General features: G+C 45.7%; 1 protein-coding gene across 1 annotated transcript in view; it reads right to left on the reverse strand.

Moving 5' to 3' along the window:
• Nucleotides 1–24,577, reverse strand: part of SMARCD2 (SWI/SNF related BAF chromatin remodeling complex subunit D2) — an 80,990-nt gene that overhangs the window by 30,649 nt on the left and 25,764 nt on the right. The window contains exon 2 of the mRNA XM_075347743.1: nt 5,196–5,380. Coding sequence (XP_075203858.1) covers nt 5,196–5,380 — 185 coding nt within the window. The remainder of the gene's footprint in view (nt 1–5,195; nt 5,381–24,577) is intronic.

Consider the following 24,577-nt stretch of genomic DNA (forward strand, 5'->3'; position numbering starts at 1 on the left):
GAGACTGTGTACTGAATCAGTTACCTGTAGCAACCCCGGTTTGCAATACCGTCCAAGCCGACAACACCGAAACCTCCAACTTACCTCTATCAGTGCCAGTACCACCTAAAGCACCTGAGCAAATTAATAACAGTCACCAAGAGGTGCCCTCTCAAACACAGTCACCATGGCAAGATGGCAACCAAGTGTTTCCTGACCCACTTCCACAGCTCAAGCAGCGGTCATCAGAATCTACAGAGGCTAAACCACAGCTCAAGCCTGCAGCATCGTCATTCTACCCGGGCACATCTCATCCATTCACGCCAGGCAGCCCATATGCCCCAGGGGCATCACGAGTCGTCGTGGCAACAAGTGGTGAGAAATCAGATATGTCTGAGTTTGCCAGGTTCATGGTGAGCAGAGAGCTAATCAACACTAGTCTCACGAAATTCGATGATCGTGCAGAGAGCTACAGGGCCTGGAAAGCAACTTTCATGGCAGCCATCGCCAATCTCAACTTCACTGCAGAACAGGAGCTCGACCTCCTGATCAAGTGGTTGGGCCCAGGCTCTACAAACCGTATCAAGAGCCTCAGAACCATCTATGTGGGACAAGCAGAAGCAGGTCTCACTGCTGCATGGCAAAGACTGGAACGCACCTTTGGCAGCGCCGAAGCAATAGAGAAATCCCTATTCAAGAGACTGCAGGACATCTCAAAGATCAACCTTAAAGAAGTCCACAAGCTTCAAGACCTAAGTGATCTGCTCATGGAGCTGAAGCTCGCCAAAAGAGATCCTCGTCTGTCTGGGCTGTGCTACCTGGATACAGCCCATGGAGTGAACCCAATCGTGGTGAAGCTGCCATACAGTCTGCAGGAGAAATGGGCAACATCAGTCTCAAGGTACAAAAGAGTGCATGACGTCACCTTTCCCCCATTTATTCACTTCTGCAAGTTCATCAACGAGCAGGCCCAGATGAGGAACGACCCCAGCCTCGACTTCCTAGAGTTCAACACTTTGGCAGCTGTAACAACATCATCATCAAGGTATGAAGGTGCCATACACAAACGCAGAGACATTAAGAACACTGTGAGTGTCAGGAAGACTGAGCTACCATCACCTGCAGCACCCACAGATAAACAGTACGCCATCTCATCACGAGATAAGTCTTTCAATCAAGAATGTCCCATCCATAAAAAAACGCATTCACTGAACAAGTGCAGAGGGTTTAGATCCAAAACCCTACAGGAGCGCAAGAAAGTCCTCACAGAGCTCTGTTTCAAATGCTGTGCATCACTTGAGCACATGGCCAAGGACTGTAAATCCATCATCAAGTGTGAGGAGTGTCATAGCGAAAAACACGTTTCAGCCATGCACCCAACCCAGCTAGCTAGAGACACACCGGCTGCAGTCACCACTGCTCCACTCCAAGTCATGGCGGGGAGTCCAAGAATCAGACTGACACCACCACAGCCATCTCTTGCTCATGCTCAGAGGTATGTGGAGAGGGCCAAATGCAGAAATGTTGTGCCCGAAAATGCCTCATCAAGGTTTATCCCGAGGGACATCCAGAAAAGGCAATGAAGGTGTATGCCATCATAGATGACCAAAGCAACCGGTTCCTGGCAGGAACCAAATTCTTTGAAGCCTTCGGAATTAATGGACCATCAGGACCCTACATCTTGAACACCTGCTCGGGTTGCATAGAGACTAGCGGCAGAAGAGCCCAGGGATTCATTGCGTCTCCTATCAATGGGAAGACTGAAATACCTCTACCAACGCTTGTTGAATGTGACCAAATACCCAGCCACAGGAATGAAATTCCTACCCCAGAAGCTGCATTTCATCAACCACACCTAAGACACCTTGCTAGCGTTATCCCACCTTTGGACAATAACGCAGAGATTCTACTCCTGCTCGGCAGAGACAATCTAAGGGTACGCAAGGTGCGACAACAGTGTAATGGGCCTGACTATGCACCATACGCCCAGAGACTGGACTTGGGATGGGTAGTCATAGGAAATGCGTGCGTTGATCGAACAGAAATTGACTCCTTCAAGACTTACGTGCATGGAGATGGGCGCACAACCTGCCTAAAGCCATGTCGTCATCACTATGGAGTGAAAGAGAAGTCTCCAGACACAATACAGCTACCTGACATCGCTTCTTCTCTGCATATCGACAACTTGGGAAGATCAGTCTTTCACACAACCAAGGACAACGATAAAGAAGCCTTGTCAGTAGAGGACAGAGAATTCATCGGAATAATGGACTGTGAGTTTTCTAAAGACAAAACCAACCACTGGGTCTCTCCATTACCCTTCCGATCTACCAGGGTAAGACTCCCAAACAACCGAGATCAAGCTCAGACTAGGTGTAACTCTCTTCAGCGTTTCATGAATAGCAAGCCTGAAATGAGAGAACACAGCGCCGCCTTTATGGACAAGGAAGTCTGCAACAACCTAGCAGAACCTGTACCAACCGAACTGAATCCTGCAGATCACGCAACTAGACCTATGTCTATAAGTTCTTTTGCTAACTCTTCTTGGATTACAGGTCTAGAGTTCCTGCTGAGATAGTCAGAAGAAGGTGTCCAGGAAGCCTTCAGCATCCTAGATCCAGACAACGATCCAGATGTCCGAGCTGAAGTCAATACCCTGGCCACCAGTGCAGAAAAAACTTCCAACCTCGGTTGCCGTTTTGAACGTTTCTCCAGCTGGATGAGGCTCGTCAGGACTGTCGCTAGGTTAGTGCACATCGCCAGATGCTATCATACGGACCTTAAAAAAAAAGACTGTCATCGCTGGCATGTCTGCCACAAACACCTTTCTGCTGAGGACATCTCCCATAGCGAGTCCCTCATGATACGCCACCTCCAACAGAGTGAATTCGCCATAGAATGGAAGTGTTTATACAACAAACAGCAGATTCCATTAAGAAGTCCTCTCGCCAATTTAAACCCAGTCATCGACAGTTTCGGCTTACTGAGAGTTGGCGGTTGTTTAAATCAGGCTGATCTTGGAGTTGCAGAACAAAATCCTCTCATCATTCCCAACAAACACCATGTTACAGTCTTGCTGATCCGACACCACCATGAAAAGACTGAACACCAAGGCAGGCAAATTACAGAAAGTGCTTTACGGTCTGCAGGCCTCTGGATTATTGGGATGAAGAGACATGTAGCACAAATACTACACAATTGTGTGCACTTTCGTAAAGCGAGAGGAAAACAACTGTACCAACAAATGGCTGACTTGCATACAGACAGACTTTCTACAGAGCCACCTTTCACCTACGTGGGCCTAGACGTTTTCGGACCCTGGATGGTGTCCACATGCAGAACTCGCGGCGGCCAAGCAAACAGTAAGCGGTGGGCCGTGTTATTCACCTGCATGAGTGTTCGAGCCGTTCACATTGAGGTGTTAGAGTCCATGGATACCTCCAGCCTAATCAACGCCTTGAGAAGGTTCCTTGCCATCAGAGGACCAGTGAAAAAGCTGAGGTCTGACCGTGGAAGCAACTTCGTCGGTGCATGTAGAGAACTGAACATCGACACCAAACCTATCCAAGATCAGCTGGCAGAGAAAGGTTGCACCTGGATCTTCAATCCCCCTCACAGTTCTCACATGGGAGGCTCCTGGGAGAGGATGATCGGGATTTCACGCAACATCTTGAACTCCATGCTAATGGACGTCAATTCCTCAAGACTCACACATGAGACTCTAGTCACTCTTTTAGTTGAAGTCTCAGCCATTATCAATTCAAGACCCCTTGTGCCGGTGACCATGGATCCAGAAACACCAACCATATTGACTCCTACTATTCTTATTACCCAAAAAACTGACAACGTGGTAATGCCCAGCGGAGAGTTCACCCACGCGAACGCTTATCAAAAACACTGGAAACAGGTTCAATACTTGGCTGACTACTTCTGGAACTGATGGAGGAAGGAATACCTCACCATTCTTCAAGGAAGAAAGAAGTGGCGACATCCCAAGCCGAACCTCAAAGAAGGAGACCTAGTTCTCATGAAAGACCAGACCACAAAAAGGACTGACTGGCCTATGGGACTGATTACTAAGATACTGCCTAGCCAGGACGGAAATGTTCAGAAGGTAGAGCGAAAGGTCATCAGGAAAGGTGAGACGAAGACCTTTGCAAGGCCAATCCACGAATTTATTCTGCTGTTGCCCATAGAGAGCGTCCCTACGGGATGAACGCTACCGGACCTGAACTTTGAGCCATCCTCCTTGTTTGGACTCAATTGATCTTGTTTTTGCATTAACATGCCTTTCCTTTCAGGTTGTATTATGGACTTAATAGTGAAATCCCCAAAGTGAATTTCAGACGGGGAGTGTGCTGTTTCTATTTGTCTTAGTTAAAACTGTTATTTAATGTTTTTCATGCTTGTCTCTGCTGCCATCTACTGGTCAGACCTTTCGGCACCTCTGTTGTCCAGCCCATGGGAGTGTCTGATGACCATCTTGCATCACATCCTAGTATGTTCATTCCAAACCAGAGTTTGTGAGAACAACATCCCTTATTGGAGCTGCTAGAAGCAAAGTCTTCTGACCGTAGTAGCTTTCAGAGACAAGCATCACAGGAGAACTACAATGCCAAGTACTTGGACCGCTGTACTTCTGCATGTCCTTAACCTTTGGAGAAAATAAACCACCATTGTTTCATCTTAGCATGTGCATGTTTAACTCTGGAGCGCTCTGGTCCTGTCTGCCTCACCTATAGGAAAAACGAAGGCAAGATTCTCACAACCTCTCACAACTACGCGCCTTCAATCGCCTTTAAGTGGGGACAGAACAATTCCCTTTAATAGCCTTTTTACACAATCTACCAAAATAAACTATGCACACTGGGCAATCTGTGATAGAGGTCTCCTGGCCAGAGGTATAAAGCCTCATTCATATTCAGACCATGAATATCAGACATGTAAAAGTGGCTTAAGTGTGTAATTTCTCCGCAGCGCTATCATGGGAAGAAATATAGCATTACACAGTGCCTATTAAAAAGAGAGGGTGTAATACAGGACAGGAGATATCCTCCAGACTAAGACACCCATTATAGCTCCTCTCTGCTCCATGAGATGAGGATCCTGAGCAGAGGACCCTCTAGAGTATATAATTTTTTTTTCTAAACTCGAGAACCCCTTTAACCGTGTCCCTTAATAAAACGCTATGAAAAAAGCACTTTAAAACTACTCACCCCCTCCTTGGGTTTGGTAAAGAAGGATGTCCTTGTGGGGTCATAAGTCTTTTCCTAAATGAGTCCATCAACATAGGGTTCATACCAGGTCGCATAGGGGATCCTGGTCCATATGTGGGGAGCATTGGTGATCCAACCGGCATGCCCGGTACAGGCATGCGAGCTCCATGCATCATCCCGGGGCGCTGAAAAAATATCAGATGTGAGAATGAAAATCAGAACGATGGCGGTGATAGCCTGGAGGTATAACCGTAACAACAAGTGAAATCGTTTATTTGATTTACATAGAAATAATTGGCCATAACGATCGTTCTCAGTCATTCCGCTCACTAAATCTGTGCATCCGAATAACACCAAGCCACGCCATCTGTTAAAGTGCTTGTAAACTTTATTAGAGATACGCTTTGAGAAACAGAACACGTACCGTGGTATTGTAATATAAGCTGCATTAAAAAGTACAGCACAATATATGCACTAGCGTAACTTTAATGAAGCATACAATTTTACAGAAATTTTTTTTTACTTTTGCAGCTAAAGTTAAAAAAAATAAAATAAAGCAAATAGTGTTCCTCTCCTAGGAAAACCAATATGTCTCCATGGTTACAGGCTATCCTGTGTGTAGTCTGGCACTGTAGATACATTTTTTCTCTTGGGAGGCATGGCCATTTTTAGGAGTTTTTCCGGCTATAATTTTTCCCTCCCATTATTTCAAGAATATTTTTATATTTTATTAGTTTGGACAATTAAGTGATAATACATTACACTGTGTGCAGAATTATTAGGCAAATGAGTATTTTGATCACATGATACTTTTTATACATGTTGTCCTACTCCAAGCTGTATAGGCTTGAGAGCCAACTACCAATTACGTAAATCAGGTGATGTGCATCTATGTAATGAGGAGGGGTGTGGTGTAATGACATCAACACCCTATATAAGGTGTGCTTAATTATTAGGCAACTTCCTTTCCTTTGGCAAAATGGGTCAGAAGAGAGATTTGATGGGCTCTGAAAAGTCCAAAATTGTGAGATGTCTTGCAGAGGGATGCAGCAGTCTTGAAATTGCCAAATTTTTGAAGCGTGATCACCCAACAATCAAGCGTTTCATGGCAAATAGACAACAGGGTCGCATGAAGCGTGTTGGTCAAAAAGGGCGCAAAATAACTGCCTATGATTTGAGGAAAATCAAGTATGAAGCTGCCAAGACGCCATTTTGGCCATATTTCAGAGCTGCAACATTACTGGACTATCAAAAAGCACAAGGTGTGCCATACTCAGGGACATGGCCAAGGTAAGGAAGGCTGAAAAATGACCACCTTTGAACAAGAAACATATGATAAAATGTCAAGACTGGGCCAAGAAATATCTTAAGACTGAATTTTCAAAGGTTTTATGGACTGATGAAATGAGAGTGACTCTTGATGAGCCAGATGGATGGGCCAGAGGCTGGATAAGTAAAGGGCAGAAAGCTCCACGCCGACTCAGACGCTAGCAAGGTGGAGGTGGGGTACTGGTATGGGCTGGTATCATCAAAAGATGAACTTGTGGGACTTCTTTGGGTTGAGGATGGAGTGAAGCTCAACTCCCAGACCTACTGCCAGTTTCTGGAAGACAACTTCTTCAAGCAGTGGTACAGGAAGATGTCGGTATTGTTCAACAAAAACATGATTTTCATGCAGGACAATGCTCCATCACATGCATCCAACTACTCAACAGCGTGGCTGGCCAGTAAAGGTCTAAAAGATGAAAAAATAATGACATGGCCCCCTTGTTCACCTGATCTGAACCCCATAGAGAACCTGTGGTCCCTCATAAAATGTGAGATCTACAGGGAGGAAAAACAGTACACCTCTTGGAACAGTGTCTGGGAGGCTGTGGTGGCTGCTGCATGCAATGTTGACCGTAAACAGATCAAGCAACTGACAGAATCTATGGATGGTAGGCTGTTGAGTGTCATCATAAAGAAAGGTGGCTATATTGGTCACTAATTTTTGGGGGTTTTGTTTTTGCATGTCAGAAATGTTTATTTCTAAATTTTGTGCAGTTATATTCGTTTACCTGGTGAAAATAAACAAGTGAGATGGGAATATATTTGGGTTTTATTAGGTTGCCTAATAATTCTGCACAGTAATAGTTACCTACAAAACAGATATCCTCCTAATGCCTGCTTTACACACTTCAATAAATCTTTCAATCCGTCGTCGGGGTCAAGTTGTAAGTGACGCACATCCTGCATCGTTCGTGACGTATTTGCGTGTGACACCTACATGCGATCAAGATTGAACGAAAATACGGTGATCGCATACACGTCGTTTATTCCTCATACATTGGACGTTTTGTTGTATGAACCTAGTCAATTGAAACGTGTGACATCCCTCATACGATTTTGATGTCTGAGGCTATGTGCGCAGGTGTGCGCTCTGCACCGCAGCTTAAAAAAGGTCTGCTTCAGAGCGCAGCTGAAAAGCTGCGTTCTGAAGCGCCTCACAATGTCTGTCATTCCCTAATCTCTGTCAGTCCGTCACTATCTCTGTCCCTCTCTCTCTGTCCATGTCAGTCTTACCCTCTTACCCCCTCTCTCATACTCACCGCTCCCCGATCACCGGCGCGGCTCTGCACGGCATTCACACTGCTCCGGCGGCTTTTACTGTTTTGAAAAAGCCGGCCGCCCATTAAACAATCTCGTATTCCCTGCTTTCCCCGCCCACCGGCGCCTATGATTGGTTACAGTGAGACACGCCCCCACGCTGAGTGAAAGGTGTCACACTGCACCCAATCACAGCAGCCGGTGGGCGTGTCTATACTGTGCAGTGAAATAAATAATTAAATAATTAAAAAAAAACGGCGTGCGGTCCCCCCCAATTTTAAAACCAGCCAGATAAAGCCATACGGCTGAAGGCTGGTATTCTCAGGATGGGGAGCTCCACGTTATGGGGAGCCCCCCAGCCTAACAATATCAGTCAGCAGCCGCCCAGAATTGCCGCATACATTAGATGCGACAGTTCTGGGACTGTACCCGGCTCTTCCCGATTTGCCCTGGTGCGTTGGCAAATCGGGGTAATAAGGAGTTATTGGCAGCCCATAGCTGCCAATAAGTCCTAGATTAATCATGTCAGGCGTCTATGAGACACCCTTCATGATTAATCTGTAAATTACAGTAAATAAACACTAGAGATGAGCGAACTGGTCCCGGTTCGGCTCGAGGCCGGTTCGCCGAACGGGGGTCCCGTTCGAGTTCGGTTCGTCGAACGTTCGACGAACCGAACTCGAACGTATAGGCTAGAATGGGAGGCAATCACAAACACATAAAAATGCATTATAAATGTACACAAAGAGTTAATAAACATTGCCATAACACTTACCGGTCCTCGCGATCCCTTCTGCACTCTGTCTCCTGCCGCTATTCCATCCGATGATCGCTGAATCCTCCCGGTGACCTGCACTGCCAGCAGAGATGCAGGACCTATCTTGACGTCAAAATAGCCATGTGACCAGTCACGTGGCTATTATCTCATTGGCTATAGACTGGTCACATGACTATGACACGTCATGTAGGACCTGCGAGTGCATCTCTCCGGTACACGGTGCACATATGTGTATCGCCGTGTACCGGCAACATGCTCTAGCACACGGTCGACTCCCCGTTCCGTTAGGGACCGGCTGACACAGCCGGTCATTAACGGAGATCACCGTTGCCATAGCAACGCAGTTAGCGGTGACGTCACCGCTAACCGCGGCTCCGAGAGCACCGTTGCTATGGTAACGCGTCTGTCAGCGTTACCGCTAGCAGCCAGCACTGATCACTCACGGAGTGAAGGCTGCACGCTGCTTCCCGATTGTAGTGATGATTGTAGTGAGGATGGAGGTTCCCCAGCCCCAAGTGATGAGCTGGTGAATCTCATCCTTCCTCACTACAATCGTCACTACTACTACACTAGTGATGATTGTAGTGAGGATGGAGGTTCCCCATCCCCAAGTGATGAGCTGGTGAATCTCATCCTTCCTCACTACAATCGTCACTACTACTACACTAGTGATGATTGTAGTGAGGATGGAGGTTCCCCAGCCCCAAGTGATGAGCTGGTGAATCTCATCCTCACTACAATCGTCACTACTACTACACTAGAAAGAAAGAAGACAGAAGACCATGGATCGTGGAGGGCTGACAGGGGGTAATAAAGATGGAGTCTCTAATGTGTCTGTGTATTTATTTCTATTAAAGTATTTTTTCTCTGTGTGGTGTCTTTTTTTTAACCCTTTATTGGAGATTCTTAATGGCCGGGTCAAACGTGCCTGACATTAAGAATCTCTGGCTTAATACTGGCTGGTAAAACAAAGCCAGTATTAACTCATGATTACCCAACAAGCCACCCGGCTCCAGGGCTGTTGGAAGAGTTGGATACAGCGCCAGATGATGGCGCTTCTATGAGAGCGCCATTTTCTGGGACGGCTGCGGACTGAAATCCGCAGCAGAGGCGCCCAGAAACCTCGGGCTAACCTGTGCTGCGGATTCCAATCCCCAGCTGCCTAGTTGTACCCGGCTGGACACAAAAATAGGGCGAAGCCCACGTCATTTGTTTTTTAATTATTTCATGAAATAAGTGAAATAATTAAAAAAAACGGGCTTCCCTATATTTTTGGTTCCCAGCCGGGTACAAATAGGCAACTGGGGGTTGGAGGCAGCCCGTGGCTGCCAGCTGTACCTGGCTAGCATACAAAAATATGGCGAAGCCCACGTCATTTTTTTGGTGGGCAAAAAAATTCTGCATACAGTCCTGGATGGAGTATGCTGAGCCTTGTAGTTCTGCAGCTGCTGTCTGCTCTTCTCCATACAGACAGACAGCAGCTGCAGAACTACAAGGCTCAGCATACTCCATCCAGGACTGTATGCAGAAGTTTTTTGCCCCCTGAAAAAATTATGTGGGCTTCGCCATATTTTTGTATGCTAGCCAGGTACAGCAGGCAGGTACGGCTGCCCCCAACCCCCAGTTGCCTATTTGTACCCGGCTGGGAACCAAAAATAAAGGGAAGCCCTTTTTTTATTATTTCATGAATTTCATGAAATAATTAGAAAACAAATGACGTAGGCTTTGCCCCATTTTTGTGTCCAGCCAGGTACAACTAGGCAGCTGGGGATTGGAATCCGCAGCACAGGTTGGCCTGAGCTTTCTGGGCCCCACTGCTGCGAATTGCAGTCTGCAGCCGCCTCAGAAAATGGCATTTTCATAGAAGCGCCATATTCTGGCGCTGTATCCAACTCTTCCAGCACCTGCCTGCTATACCTGGCTAGCATACAAAAATATGGCGAAGCTCACGTCCTTTTTTTGTAGTTTTTTGGCAAAAAAAATAAAAAATGCTTCCCTGGATTTTCCATTGCCAGTGAAGGTAACACCAAGCAGTGGGGGTTAGCAGCCAGTAGCTGCTTGGATTACCCTTAGCTAGCAATACAAAAAATGCAGCGGGAGCCCATATTTTTTTTTTTTTAATTATTTATATAAATAACTAAAAATAAAATGGGCTTCCCTGTATTTTGATTGCTGGACATCACAGTGCTGTAAAAATAAATCTTTAAAAAAATGACGTAGCGCTCCGCGGTATTTTTGATTCTCAGCGCAGATAAAGCAGACAGCTATGGGTTGCCACCCCCATCTGCCTGCCGTTAACTTGGTTGGCAATCAAAATACAGGGAAGCCCATTAATTTTTTCTATTTAAAAAATAGTTAAAAAAAAAAATGACGTTGGGTCCCCCCATTTTTGATAGCCAGCTAGGGTAAAGTAGACGGCTGTAACCTGAAAACCACAGCTGGCAGCTTTACCGTGGTTGGGGATCCAATGTGGAGGTCCCCTCAGGCTCTTTTTTATAATTATTTTATAAATATTAATAATTACACAAAAAAAGTAGGGTCCCCTCCAAATTGGATCACCAGCCAAGGTAAAGCGGACAGCTGTGGTCTGGTATTCTCAGGGTGGGAAGGTCCATAGTTATTGGGCCTTCACAGCCTAAAAATAGCAGGCCGCAGGCACCCCAGACGTGGCGCATCCACTAGATGCGCCAATCCTGGCGCTTCACCCCAGCTCATCCCGTGCCCTGGTGCAGTGGCAAACGGGGTAATAAATCGGGTTGATACTAGCTGTAAAGTCACCTGAGATCAAGCCCAGCAGTTTGTGATGTCATGGCATCTATTAGATACCCAACATCAAACTGTCAGTACTAACAAAAACAAAAAATCGACAAAAGAAATTTATTTGAAAAAACAGTCCCCAAAACATTTCCTCTTTCACCAATTTATTGTAAGAAAAAAAATAAAGGCGTCCCACGACGACTCTGGACCGTCTAGAATATGGGGGGAGACACTCAGGGAACGTATCCCCCATTTTCTAGGAGTGCGGACCCTTCATGTGAGGAGTGTGGGTGCAATGAATCTGCACTCACTCTCCCCGGGTCCACAGCAGCAGAGTCCATGTCGTAATGGTTGCTACCAAAGCTGCAATGCCCTGCTCATGAGGTAAGGGCATGCCTAATCAGGAGAACTACTGTAGAGGAAGCTCTGCTCACTGGTATATAGGTGCTCAGAGGTAATAATAGATAAAATTAGTGAGTAACCTCAGCACTCTAAATCTCCCAGACTAAGTCAGTAAGTCCCAATGGATAGTAATGCAAAATCACTCTTTATTGGTCCGTATTAAGAACATTTTTTTTTTCATAAGCATATATGTTTTTTTCCAAAACAAGTTACAATTGACGTTTCGGCCTGAGCCTTCGTCAGATTGGACTTATCTGCATGTAATCATGAAAAATGACAATAATCAGTATCACATAAGAGTGAGAGAACAATAACATAAACTCGAACAATGTAGAGGTACAATTGGGATGCAGCAAAAAAATTGCAACACAGCAAGAAATGAAACACATGATACAAATGTCATAATACAGTACAAGGACAATATAGTAATGACAAATATGGGGTCAGAGTAGACTTAGACAGCTCTGGTACGAAAGAGATGTCAATCATAAAGTAACATGTGCAGTAGGTGTAGAGCTACAGTATGCATGGCAGAGCTAATGGGTAGACCGACCATAGAAAAAGAACGGAGAATAAGTGGAGAAAAAGTGGAGAAAAAGTGGAGAAAAAGTGGAGAAAAAGTGGAGAAAAAGTGGAGAAAAAGTGGAGAAAAAAATGGAGAAAAAAATGGAGAAAAAAATGGAGAAACAGTGGAGAAAAAGTGGAGAATAAATGGAGAATAAGTGGAGAAAAAATGTAGAAAAAGTGGAGAATAAGTGGAGAATAAGTGGAGAATAAGTGGAGAATAAGTGGAGAAAAAGTGGAGAAAAAGTGGAGAAAAAGTGGAGAAAAAGTGGAGAAAAAGTGGAGAAAAAATGGACAAAAAATGGAGCACCCTTTGGTGCCTTTCATGTGGCACTAAGGGGTGCTTAGCTTTGTATTTAGCCAAAAAAAATGAAAAAAAAAATGACGTAGGGTTCCCCCTAGTTTTGTAGCCAGCTAGGGTAAAGCAGACGGCTGCAGCCTGCAGACCACAGCTGGCAACCTCACCTTGGCTGGTAATCCAAAACTGAGGGCACCCCACGCTGTTATTTTAAATTAAATAAATAATTAAAAAAAAAAAAAAATCACGTAGGGGTCCCCCAAAATTGGATCACCAGCCAAGGTAAAGCAGACAGCTGGGGCCTGATATTCTCAGACTAGGGAGGTCCATGGTTATTGGACTCTCCCAAGCCTAAAAATAGCAGGCCGCAGCCGCCCCAGAAGTGGCGCATCCATTAGATGCGCCAATCCTGGTGCTTCGCCCCAGCTCATCCCGCGCCCTGGTGCGGTGGCAAACGGGGTAATATATGGGGTTAATACCAGATGTGTAATGTCACCTGGCATCAAGCCCTGGGGTTGGTGAGGTCAGGCGTCTATCAGATACCCGACATCACCAACCCAGTCAGTAATAAAAAAAAATAGACGACAAACACATTTTTATTTGAAAAAACACTCCCCAATACATTCCCTCTTTAACCAATTTATTAGAATGAAAAACAAATCCAGGTCTGCTGTAATCCAAGGGGTTGCCATGACGATCCACACTGTCCCAGTCAATGAAGAGCAGGATGTTCCCCATTGGCTGGGAGAGCAGTGCAGTGACCTGAGCTAACATCAATGGGTCAGCCCAGGTCACTGCAGGGCATGACAAGTGCTGCTGTCAGCGAGGTACATTACCTGCGCTGATCTCCAGCACACTGACAGCCCCTGTCACGGAGGTCAATGACCGGCGCCTTCACATCAAGTATCGCGAGAGGTCCGTGACGTCACCGCCAGTGTCAGTCTCGGGTCGGAAGCGATAGGTGATGTGACAAGCGGCGGCCATGGAGGACAGTGACAGCGCCGAGGTCGGGATGGCGGGACTTCATCACCGCAGGTAAGCCGAGCGGGGGGGGGGGGGGGTGAGAGTGTGTGTGTGTGTGTGCGTGTGTGTATATGTATGTATACATGCCGCGGGCAGGAGGGGGCGGAGTGAGCTGAGCGGGAAGTGTGGGCTTCCTGCACGTAACTAAGATAAACATCGGGTTACTAACCAAAGCGCTTTGCTTGGATACCCGATGTTTATCTTGGTTACCAGCTTGTGGCAGGCTGCCAGCGATGGCTCCTGCACACTGTAGCTGGGAGGGGGGGGGTGTGCGTGAGTGAGAGTGTGTGTGTGTGTGTATATATGTGTACATGCCGCGGGCAGGAGGGGGTGGAGTGAGCTGAGCGGGAAGTGTAGGCTTCCTGCACGTAACTAAGATAAACATCGGGTTACCAACCAAAGCGCTTTGCTTGGATACCCGATGTTTATCTTGGTTACCAGCTTGTGGCAGGCTGCCAGCGATGGCTCCTGCACACTGTAGCTGTAAAAAGCCCTGCTTTTTGCTGCTAGAACCGTTCTCGAACGTATCTAGAACTATCGAGCTTTTGCAAAAAGCTCGAGTTCTAGTTCGATCTCGAACAGCCCCAAAAATCACTCGAGCTTAGAACTGGAGAACCTCGAACCACGAACCGCGCTCAACTCTAATAAACACACACACGCCCGAAAAAATCCTTTATTAGAAATAAAAAACACACACATATACCCTGGTTCACCACTTTAATCAGCCCCAAAAAGCCCTCCATGTCCGGCGTACTCCAGGATGGTCCAGCGTCGCATCCAGCTCTGCTGCATGGAGGTGACCGGAGCTGCAGCAGACACAGCTGCTCCGGTCACCTCCACACAGCTAATGAAGACAGCCGCGCGATCAGCTGATCTGTCACTGAGGTTACCCGCTGTCACTGGATCCAGCGGTGGATCCAGCGGTGGCCGCGGGTAACCTCAGTGACAGCTCAGCTGATCGCGCTACTCACCTCAGTTGCTGAGTGGAGGTGAGAGGAGCAGCGGTGAGTAGCGCGATCAGCTGAGCTGTCACTGAGGTTACCCGCGGCCACCGCTGCATCCACTGCTGGATCCAGTGACAGCGGGTAACCTCAGTGACAGATCAGCTGATCGCGCGGCTGTCTTCATTAGCTGTGTGGAGGTGACCGGAGCGGCTGTGTCTGCTGCAGCTCCGGTCACCTCCATGCAGCAGCGCTGGAAGCGACGCAGGAGCATCCTGGATTACGCCGGACATGGAGGGCTTTTTGGGGCTGATTAAAGTGGTTAACCAGGGAATATGTGTGTGTTTTTTATTTCTAATAAAGGATTTTTTCATGTGTGTGTGTTTATTTACTGTAATTTACAGATTAATCATGGAGGGTGTCTCAGACGCCTGACATGATTAATCTAGGACTTATTGGCAGCTATGGGCTGCCAATAACTCCTTATTACCCCGATTTGCCAACGCACCAGGGCAAATCGGGAAGAGCCGGGTACAGTCCCAGAACTGTCGCATATAATGTATGCGGCAATTCTGGGCGGCTGTTGGCTGATATTGTTAGGCTGGGGGGCTCCCCATAACGTGGAGCTCCCCATCCTGAGAATACCAGCCTTCAGCCGTATGGCTTTATCTGGCTGGTTTTAAAATTGCGGGGGACCGCACGCCGTTTTTTTTAATTATTTATTTCACTACACAGTATAGACACGCCCACCGGCTGCTGTGATTGGGTGCAGTGTGACACCTGTCACTCAGCGTGGGGGCGTGTCTCACTGTAACCAATCATAGGCGCCGGTGGGCGGGGAAAGCAGGGAATACGAGATTGTTTAATGGGCGGCCAGCTTTTTCAAAATAGTAAAAGCCGCCGGAGCAGTGTGAATGCCGTGCAGCGCCGGGGATCGGGGATCGGTGAGTATATGAGAGAGGGCTGCTCAATTCAGTCACTCAGGAGTTTAGCGGTCACCGGTGAGCCCTTCACTGGTGACCGCTAATCGGGACGCGACACAGACAGAGCCGCAGCATGACCATGAAGTCGGGTGAGGTTCACCCGAGTTCATTCTGACAGTGCGGCTCTTTCTGTGTCTGCTGTCATCTGCCATTCAGGTCTGCTACATGGCTGTCTGTGTCTGCTGTCAGCGGCCATGTAGCAGAGCTGAATGGCAGATGACATAGTAAAAACGCATCTCTACACATTACACACGCTTGGCAAGTAAATAAATAAAAAAAAAAAGGGTGCCCAATGCATACGTCACAGAAAACATGATCTAAAGGATCGCACACAAAATTGATCAATTTAACATAGACTACTAACGCACGTGTGACAGCAAATGAACGACCTACGTGCAATCTCATAAGATCGCATATGCGACCTGGGCGTGTCACATCGCATACGAGATCGCACACCTAATTGTAAGGTGTAAAGCTGGCTTAAGATAGCCAAATCTAAAAAAAAACAAAAAAAAAAAACACACTCCAACTTCCAAAAATATTAAGCTTTGATATTTATGAGTCTTTTGGGTTGAGTGAGAACATCGTTGTTGATCAATAATAAAAAAAATCCTCTAAAATACAACTTGCCTAATAATTCTGCACACGGTGTACATTGTTTATTTCTTTAGACCTTGCTATTCGTGTTTTGAGAAAAAAGGCAATTTAAAGGTAACCTGACGTGTCATTTATGTTACCAAAACCAGTAGCAGCATAAATCGGATTATGTGCACAGAGGTTTGTTCGGTTTGTTTTTTTTTGTTTGTTTTTTTTTTAAAACAGCTGAAAAAAAATTGTTCAAAAATGCTGAAAAACCTCTTATTTCTATAGCAAAACCATGCTGTTGTTCATATGTTCAGTCTTTAGTCTTTCTGTTTTCCCTTTTCAAAAATGGCTGGTGGGAAAAAAGAAAGTGTACCTCAATTCTTTAAAACTAGGCGCTGTCCAACTAGAAGGCCACAAAATGCATCAGGAAAATATGCTTCTAAAACACATAAAAACTCTTCAAAACTGCTTCAAAAAACAAAAAAACTTGTTTCAAAAACTCTTACATAAAGGAGTGAAATGGTTTCAACTAGAAAACTCATACTTTTTAGTCACCTCAAAAAACTCTATGTGCTCATACTCTCAGAGCCCGGCTCAGTCATTTCAGCGAGGTATGTTTTAGTCAGAAAAGCTGTGGAGTTTCACAGACAGCATACATATAAATGCCAGGACAATGAGACTGGGATAACTAGTTCTCGAAGGCGGTCACCGTCAGCTTCTCCCTGCTCTTTTCTTGAATGACAGGTCTCTCCCTATGTGTGTGTGTGCAGAGAGAAACCTGTCAGTCATAGGAGGCAGGGCAGGGAAAATCCAGCCTGTTGGACTAGTCACTTGAGCCCCATGGTACCCTGCCAACCTATACAAGTACACTTTTTTCTGAAACGCCATTGCGTTTCGTGGTAGATCATCTCTGACTTAAGGGGAACCTGTCAGGTCCCATATGCGTTCTGACCTACAAGCAGGGTGATGTGTGGCCTAGAAACCCCTTTCTACCCATCCTTGTGTTGTAATATTGTGTAATATGAATTTATAAAAAAAAAAAAAACGTTTTATACCTTACGTGTTCCCTAGGTAAATAAGCAAGAGGGTATAGTCCCCTGGGCATCGCTTAGTCCTGTGGGTGTTTGCATGCTGTCCGTGGTATCACGCCCCTGTGGGCGTGATACCATGGATTTACATGAGCGACGTCACCGTCAGCTCCTGGAGATCCCGCTCTTGCGCTCTTCTCATTCGTGCAAAAAATCTTATCTGGATGTTTACTTGCCAGCTTTAGACGAGCTCTGCGCATAATCGGAACCGCAGGAGTCTTCTGAGCATGCGCAGTGCACTTAAGAAGCCAAGAAGCAAACATCCGAATAAGAAGGCTGCGCGAATGGCAAGTGCGCACACGCGGGATCTCCAGGAGCTGACGGTGACGTTGCTCATGTAAATCCATGGTATCACACTCACAGGGGCATGACACCATGGAAAGCATGCAAACACTCACGGGGCTAAGCGACGCCCAGGGGACTAGACCCTCTGCTTATTTATTTATTTATAGGAAACACGTAAGTTCTAAAACTTTTTTTAATAAATTCATATTACACAATATTACAACACAGGGATGGGTAAGAAGGGGTTTCTAGGCCACACTTCAACCTGCTTGTAGGTTAGAGCGCAGGTTCCCTTTAAAAGATTCAGCCGGACTATTATTCATCAGCATGAATCTGTTGTCGAGTTCTATTTAAACTTTTACACTTTTACATATGGAGGGGAATGAGATTACTTTTTATTGTTGTTTTTTTTTTTACATTCTTATTTTCTTTAGGGGAACCATCAGAGTAAGATACAAGTGAAACGCGAGTCAGGGGTGCTTCTTTGGCCATCACACACGTCTTTGTCTTCCAACATTTACATCACATCTGGCACCTGCCTTTACCTAGCTTCAATCTTGCAGCATTTTTTTGGGTCTTGTCATCTTGCATTTTGAGGATTTTCTGTACCCCTATAACTATGCCTAATGTCACATTTCGGATTTAGACCCCTTCTTACAGCATTTTAAACCTAATTCTGCATTTTCATTTGTTGATGATGAATCAATTCAGTTGTTGTTCATCTCTGTAGTAATGTTTCCACGGTGTGTGTGTGTGTATATATATATATATATTATATATATATATATATATATATATATATATATATATATATATATATTATAATTACACTTCTGCAGTTTGGTCATTTATGATTACAGTTAATTTCGGTAACTGTTTTCTTCTATACTTGGGAGGCTCTCTGTGATTCTCTCCTTGTCTAACACTTTCCTTTTAGTAATGAGATTTTTTAAAAAGTGTTACTAATGTTCAATAAAGATTTCTTTTTATTCTGGCTGCTCCTGATCTTGTTCTTGTTAGGAGGGCTTTTAACACTCATGGTCTTTAGATTACCTGTAATTGTTTGATCATCTATAAAATACACGTCAACACTGCCATTTTGTAGTATATTGTAAAATTGACAATTTCCTACAAACAAGTGGCTGGGCTTCATAGGTAACATGGCAGTCAAGGTGTCTTCATTAGGTCCCTAGCTGCCATCACAACCTATGGGCACCTATGGAATCGCTTCATGTGCGAAAGGTGGTGTACTGGTGTCGGAATAGCATCTCCCTGTGTTTTCTAACCTCTTAAATGAGATGTCACAATTTACATCAGTATAAGAGCTAAAACTGTAAACTGCAGTGACTCTGGGAGCCCTGTAATCTGCCACCGCTGTTTCATGAGGAGAAATCCCTGAAGCAGTGACCTGTCATTAAAAGACAGTAGGTGGGTGGATGGGCCGGGGAATCATAGACAGGGAGGAAAGGCCTAATATACAGTCCTGCCCCTGTGCACCCCAAGCTAATCAGTAGAAAACTTCAGATGGTGATTAAAGAGGAATAAAGGGGATTTATTCACCAAAGATATCGATGTAATCAGCATTAGAGTGTCATTACAGCCATGGCTTTACTCTACAATACAAAATCAGGCCATCAGGTTCTCATTAAAAGGAATAATTTATATAAATATATATTTTAGATAATTTACAGTGCAATAAAATAGCTTAGAATTTTTTAAATAGCAAAACTAAATGCCAGAGCTGAATATTTAGGCTGGCCAGGACTTGGTGATTGTCGAAAAGTAGAGCGTCACTGATCCCTGCAAGTACACAGCCCCTTTTATATACACGTAACACGGCGATGGACACTGAGCTGACCACGACATTCATTCTCTGACTGTAACAAGCTTCTAGAGACTTCCACATCTTTCACCGAAACCACCAGGGTGTTCAGTACAGTGTCTCTGATTCTCATTGGACATTGCATGTCATGTGACCCTCCACAGTGTATTATGGTATTGTAGTTCGCTTCTTAGGTACTTGTTCACAACTTTCCAGGCATTGGAACTACACATCCCATGATGCATTACTATGATATTTAGGCGCCATTTTCCTAATCCTATGGCGTATTTATTTGATTGCCTATGACAATTGTTAATGGCACATATGTAATTCGTGTATAATTAGCCTATATGTGAGGACTGGTCAATTAAAATCAAAAGTATAATAAATAATCTTTCACATCAGACGTCAGTCAGACTTCAATAATATCCGCATTAAGAACGAGCAGTCCCATAAGCATAGCGTGTTTACTGACTGAGAGGATTGTTTGTGCTGAAGCCAATGTCATGTGCTGTTCTAGAGATAAAATGTGAATTATACATGCATAAGCCTGATTTAGTACCACAGGGCTGTAAACTGTGTCTTCTGAGGTGATTTATATCCAAAGCTATGGAATAGTCGTAGAGAAATGTGATTTACACATCCGTCTTGTGAGGTAGAAAGTACAAATAATGTGATTTACATGCAGAGAAATGAGAATGTCATCTGTAATGTACAAATGATGAGAGCAAGTAATCTCTGGAAAGTACCCTGTATACAGCGATGTATGGGGGGGATAAATCTGAAATGGGAAATACCCCATATACAGGGATGTATGGGGGATAAACCTGAAGTGGGAAATACCCCATATACAGGGATGTATGGGGGATAAACCTAGAGTGGGAAATACCCCATATACAGGGATGTATGGGGGGGGGGATAAACCTGAAGTGGGAAATACCCCATATACAGGGATGTATGGGGGATAAACCTAGAGTGGGAAATACCGCATATACAGGGATGTATGGGGGGGGGGATACAATGGGGTGAGATGCTTCATATACAGGAATGTATGGGGGATAAAACTGAAGTGGGAAATATCCCATATAGAGGGATGTGTGACGCCCTGGCCTATCAGGTCGTTACAGGGTATTGTGCAATCTGCCCTTCTGCACAGTATCCATTCCTCCTTGGTTACGGATCCTGGTCCTTTGGTGTTGCTAACAGCTTAGCCAGTCAAAATCCTAGGAACACTTTACATCGAACCCACCAGACACACCATTGGGGGGCCTGAAGGGAATAGGGCTGCCCACATGGGGGGTTGGTATGGAGAAGTGAGAAAGTGATAGAGAAGTGAAACAGGAGTGAAAGGAGGAGGAGGAGGTGAAAAGTGACTCACTGGGAGAGAGAGGTCACCGGTCCGGAGCAGGACTTCTGACGTTTACTAGGTGGCAGATGTTGGTCTGGGCCTGGTAGGAGCTGCAACCCCATTCGCAAGGGATCGCGTCAAGGAGCACGGACTGCCTAGGAGGGCAGCCGGCGGCCTTGAGCCATCGCCGGGCAGGGGCCAGGGCATGACGGGGTACGTGGACCCTAGGCTGGGAAGTAGCTTTACGCGTCCCGGTAATTTACCCAACGGGTGAAGACTTCAAAATTCATCCCCAACTCGCTCCAAAATCGGGGGTACTAGCGCACCGATGGGATAGGACATTCCCAAATACAGTCCAAAGAAATCCTACGTGTGAACCCTGAGAGCAAGCTCACTCTGTTAGCCATACGGATGAGCGGGACCCAAAAAGTTTCAAGCTTGAGGGTCCAACTAGTGAGAAGGTGCCACGGAAAAGGCCACAGGCTAACAACACCACCAAGGGCACAGATCCCAGCGTGCTCCCTCCAGGCTGCAGTGGTGCTCAGAATTCTGGTTTACAAGCTGTCGGTGTCATTATTCCTGGACTGAGTGAGTACGCTGAAAAGCCCCTTTTTCACTACCCAACGGTACCCTAAACGCCACCACCCGACGGGCCCCGGGTACAAACCACCTACCCATGGAGGGGTTAAACATCCTGCTGCTACACCATCGCCACCGGGCTCCCCCAACAGCTGCGGTGGTCTCCCACATTACCACACACCGTGGGTGGCGTCACAAACTTTCAATCCCCCTGTAAATATCCCCCTTTTACTGAGTGGTCTCGAGCCACCGCGGATCCGGATCCGAGCAGCCCGGCTGCTGGCACGGGGGCGGCACAGATATATGGAGGGTAAACTTGAAGTGGGAAATACCCCATAAACAGGGATGTATGGGAGGGGGAATACAATTTTGTGAGAAATGCCTCATATACAGGGATGAATGGGGGATAAAACTGAAGTGAGAACTACACCATATACAGGGTTGTATGGAGGATAAAACTGAAGTGGGATCTACCTCATATACAAGGATGTATGGGGGATAAAACTGAAGTGGGATCTACCCCATATACAGGGATGTATGGATGATAAAACTGAAGTGGGATCTACCCCATATACAGGGATGTATGGGAGGGGGAATACAATAAGGTGAGAAATGCCTCATATACAGGGATAAATGGGGGATAAAACTGAAGTGGTGAATATCCCATATACAGGGATGTATGGGGGCATAAAACTGAAGTGAGAACTACCCCATATACAGGGATGTATGGAGCATAAAACTGAAGTGGGATCTACCCCATATACAAGGATGTATGGGGGATAAAACTGAAGTGGGGAATATCCCATATACAGGTCTGTGAGAGCCAGAAATCTTGCATGTTTTAGATGACTAAATACTTATTTTCCACCATAATTTGCAAATAAAATCTTGCAAAATCAGAGGAGATTTTCTGGATTTGTTTTCTCATTTTGTTTCTCATAGTTGTGGTCTACCTATGATGTCAATTACAGGCCTCTCATCTTTTTAAGTGGGAGAACTTGCACAATTGGTGGCAGACTAAATACTTTTTCCCCACTGTATATCAGACTGCATTCAGATGACATCTGAGTGCAGTCCGATGTTTTGCACAAGCCCATAGATTGAATGGGTGCACACTGTCCGATGTACGCTGCCAATCGTAGCATTAGGCCCTTTTTTTCTTAACACGAATCAGCATTACCCCGATTGCCACCACACCAGGGCAATCGAAAAGAGCCGGGTAAAGTGATGGGGTTTCGCATCTAATTGATTCGACAATCCTGGACAGCTGCAGGCTTATATTTTTAGGCCAGGGGGGGGGCAATAACCATGGGTCTCCCTAGCCAGAGAATACCAGCCCCCAGCTGTCTGGCTTTATTTTGGATGAGTATCAAAATGGGGGGGGGGCGCACACTGTTTTTTTTCCAATTATTTATTTAAATAATTAAAAAAATAAAAAAGTAGCATGTGGTTCCTCCTATTTTGATGCACAGCAAAGATTAGTGCATGGCTGGGGGCTGCAGCAGTATTATTTTCCTGTGCTGGGTATCATAATATGGGAGGAACCTAAGCCAAAAGTTTATTTATTTATTTTTATATGACGATAGTGACCCGCAGACAGTGCCTGTGATTCGTTGCAGTCAAATGCTGTCACACAGGCTGGGGGGCGCGTCTGACTGCAACCAATCACAGACTCCAGGACGGCAGATGGGCGGGGAAAGCAGTACCTATGGATTAGCAATAATGAGCAGCTTCGAAAGCGGCCTGGAAGTAGTCACAGCTGTGCCGGAGACTCGGTAAGCATGAAGTGCTTGCACCTATCCCACTATCCCTTCTACCACTATTTTGAATCACTAGATTCTGGTCCCCATAGACTTATATGCATAACCGGGACCAATCCCGAGCCGGAACCGGGATTTTGTTTTTTAACCTGGTTTAGACTTGTCCGTACTGGTTACCTGCAAGGCTGGCCATCACTAATGACAATCTGATTCAGCCGACAAATGGAAATCGCGTACGTGGAAAAAAACCAACGGACTTTTGCAACTGTACCGCGTACATTCATTGGTCCATTTGTCACTTAGATTTTATAAAAAGCTACACCTTGAACACACAAATGTTTTATAATTCTTCCCTTAAAATGTTTCCATATACAACAATGATAACTAAATCCAAGCTTGTGTAATTTATGATCAGGCAGTTGGGGATTCTACATGAGCTGGAATTAGATCCAAATTGAAATTCTGTCTACACAAAGGCACGCTGAGTGCAATATAGATAATGTATCTGCCTGGAATAAGATTTATTGTATTTATGCAAGGCAAACAATGAAATGCAGAATGTTGTAGAAGGTATGGTAGAGTGTTTGATCACGAGTAGTTCTGCCAAACAATAGTTTTGTTCAAGTTGTGATACAGTGTTTCCCCGAAAATAAGACCTACCCCGAAAATAAGCTCTAGCAGGATTTATTTATTTTTTTTGGAGTATGCTTATAATATAAGCCCTACTCCAAAAATAAGCCTTGGCTGCGGTTCATGATTGTAGTATCCTGAAATAGGGCTTGTGCACCCCTTTCAGGATATGTAACTTTTAGGCTATGTGCCCATGGAGACATTGTCCTGCGGATATATCCGCAAGACATTCCGCAGGTGCTCCTAGAAATCCGCAACAGAACTTTCTGTTTCAATGCTGCGGATATACAGCGGAATGTCGTGCGGATATGGTGCGGGCATTCTGCATTGAGGATACAGTACCATGGCTTCGGCACTGCATCCTCAATGCAGAACAAGTGCTGCAGTGATCGGGGTGCTCATACTTACCTCCATCATGCAGCACCTCGCTTTCTGGCGGCCGGGTCACTGTCAGGCAGCGTTTGGTTCACTGTGCTGGAGGTGGGCGGGCCTGAACTAGCTCCGGCTGTCACATGACCGGAGCTCATGCCGGCCCCGCCCACCTCTTCCTTCCTGTACCTGGCTGGATCCACCGCGCTGCTGCCGCTACACCGGACGGAGAAAGTGACTCAGGTCTCTATCAAGGCAGGTAAGTATATGGGACCCTGCGGAGAAATCCGCAACAATAATTGACATGCTGCAGATTTTTCCGCACGAAAATCCGCACGATTTCCGCTGCGGAAAAATCCGCAGCGTGGGCACAGCATTTCCCAAATGCCATAGAAATGGCTGGGGAGTAGCTGTGCTGCAGATTTCTGGAAAATCTGCGGCTTTTCCGCGATAAATCCACGGCAAAATCCGCGCATTTTCCGCAGCGTGGGCACATAGCCTTATTGGTGCACACCCGCTGTTAATACAAAATAAATGCTTCCCTTACCCATGCCCACCTCTCTGTGTCGTCAGTAATTCATGTA

This window comes from Anomaloglossus baeobatrachus, chromosome 5, assembly GCF_048569485.1.
Source record: "Anomaloglossus baeobatrachus isolate aAnoBae1 chromosome 5, aAnoBae1.hap1, whole genome shotgun sequence".
Taxonomy (NCBI): domain Eukaryota; kingdom Metazoa; phylum Chordata; class Amphibia; order Anura; family Aromobatidae; genus Anomaloglossus; species Anomaloglossus baeobatrachus.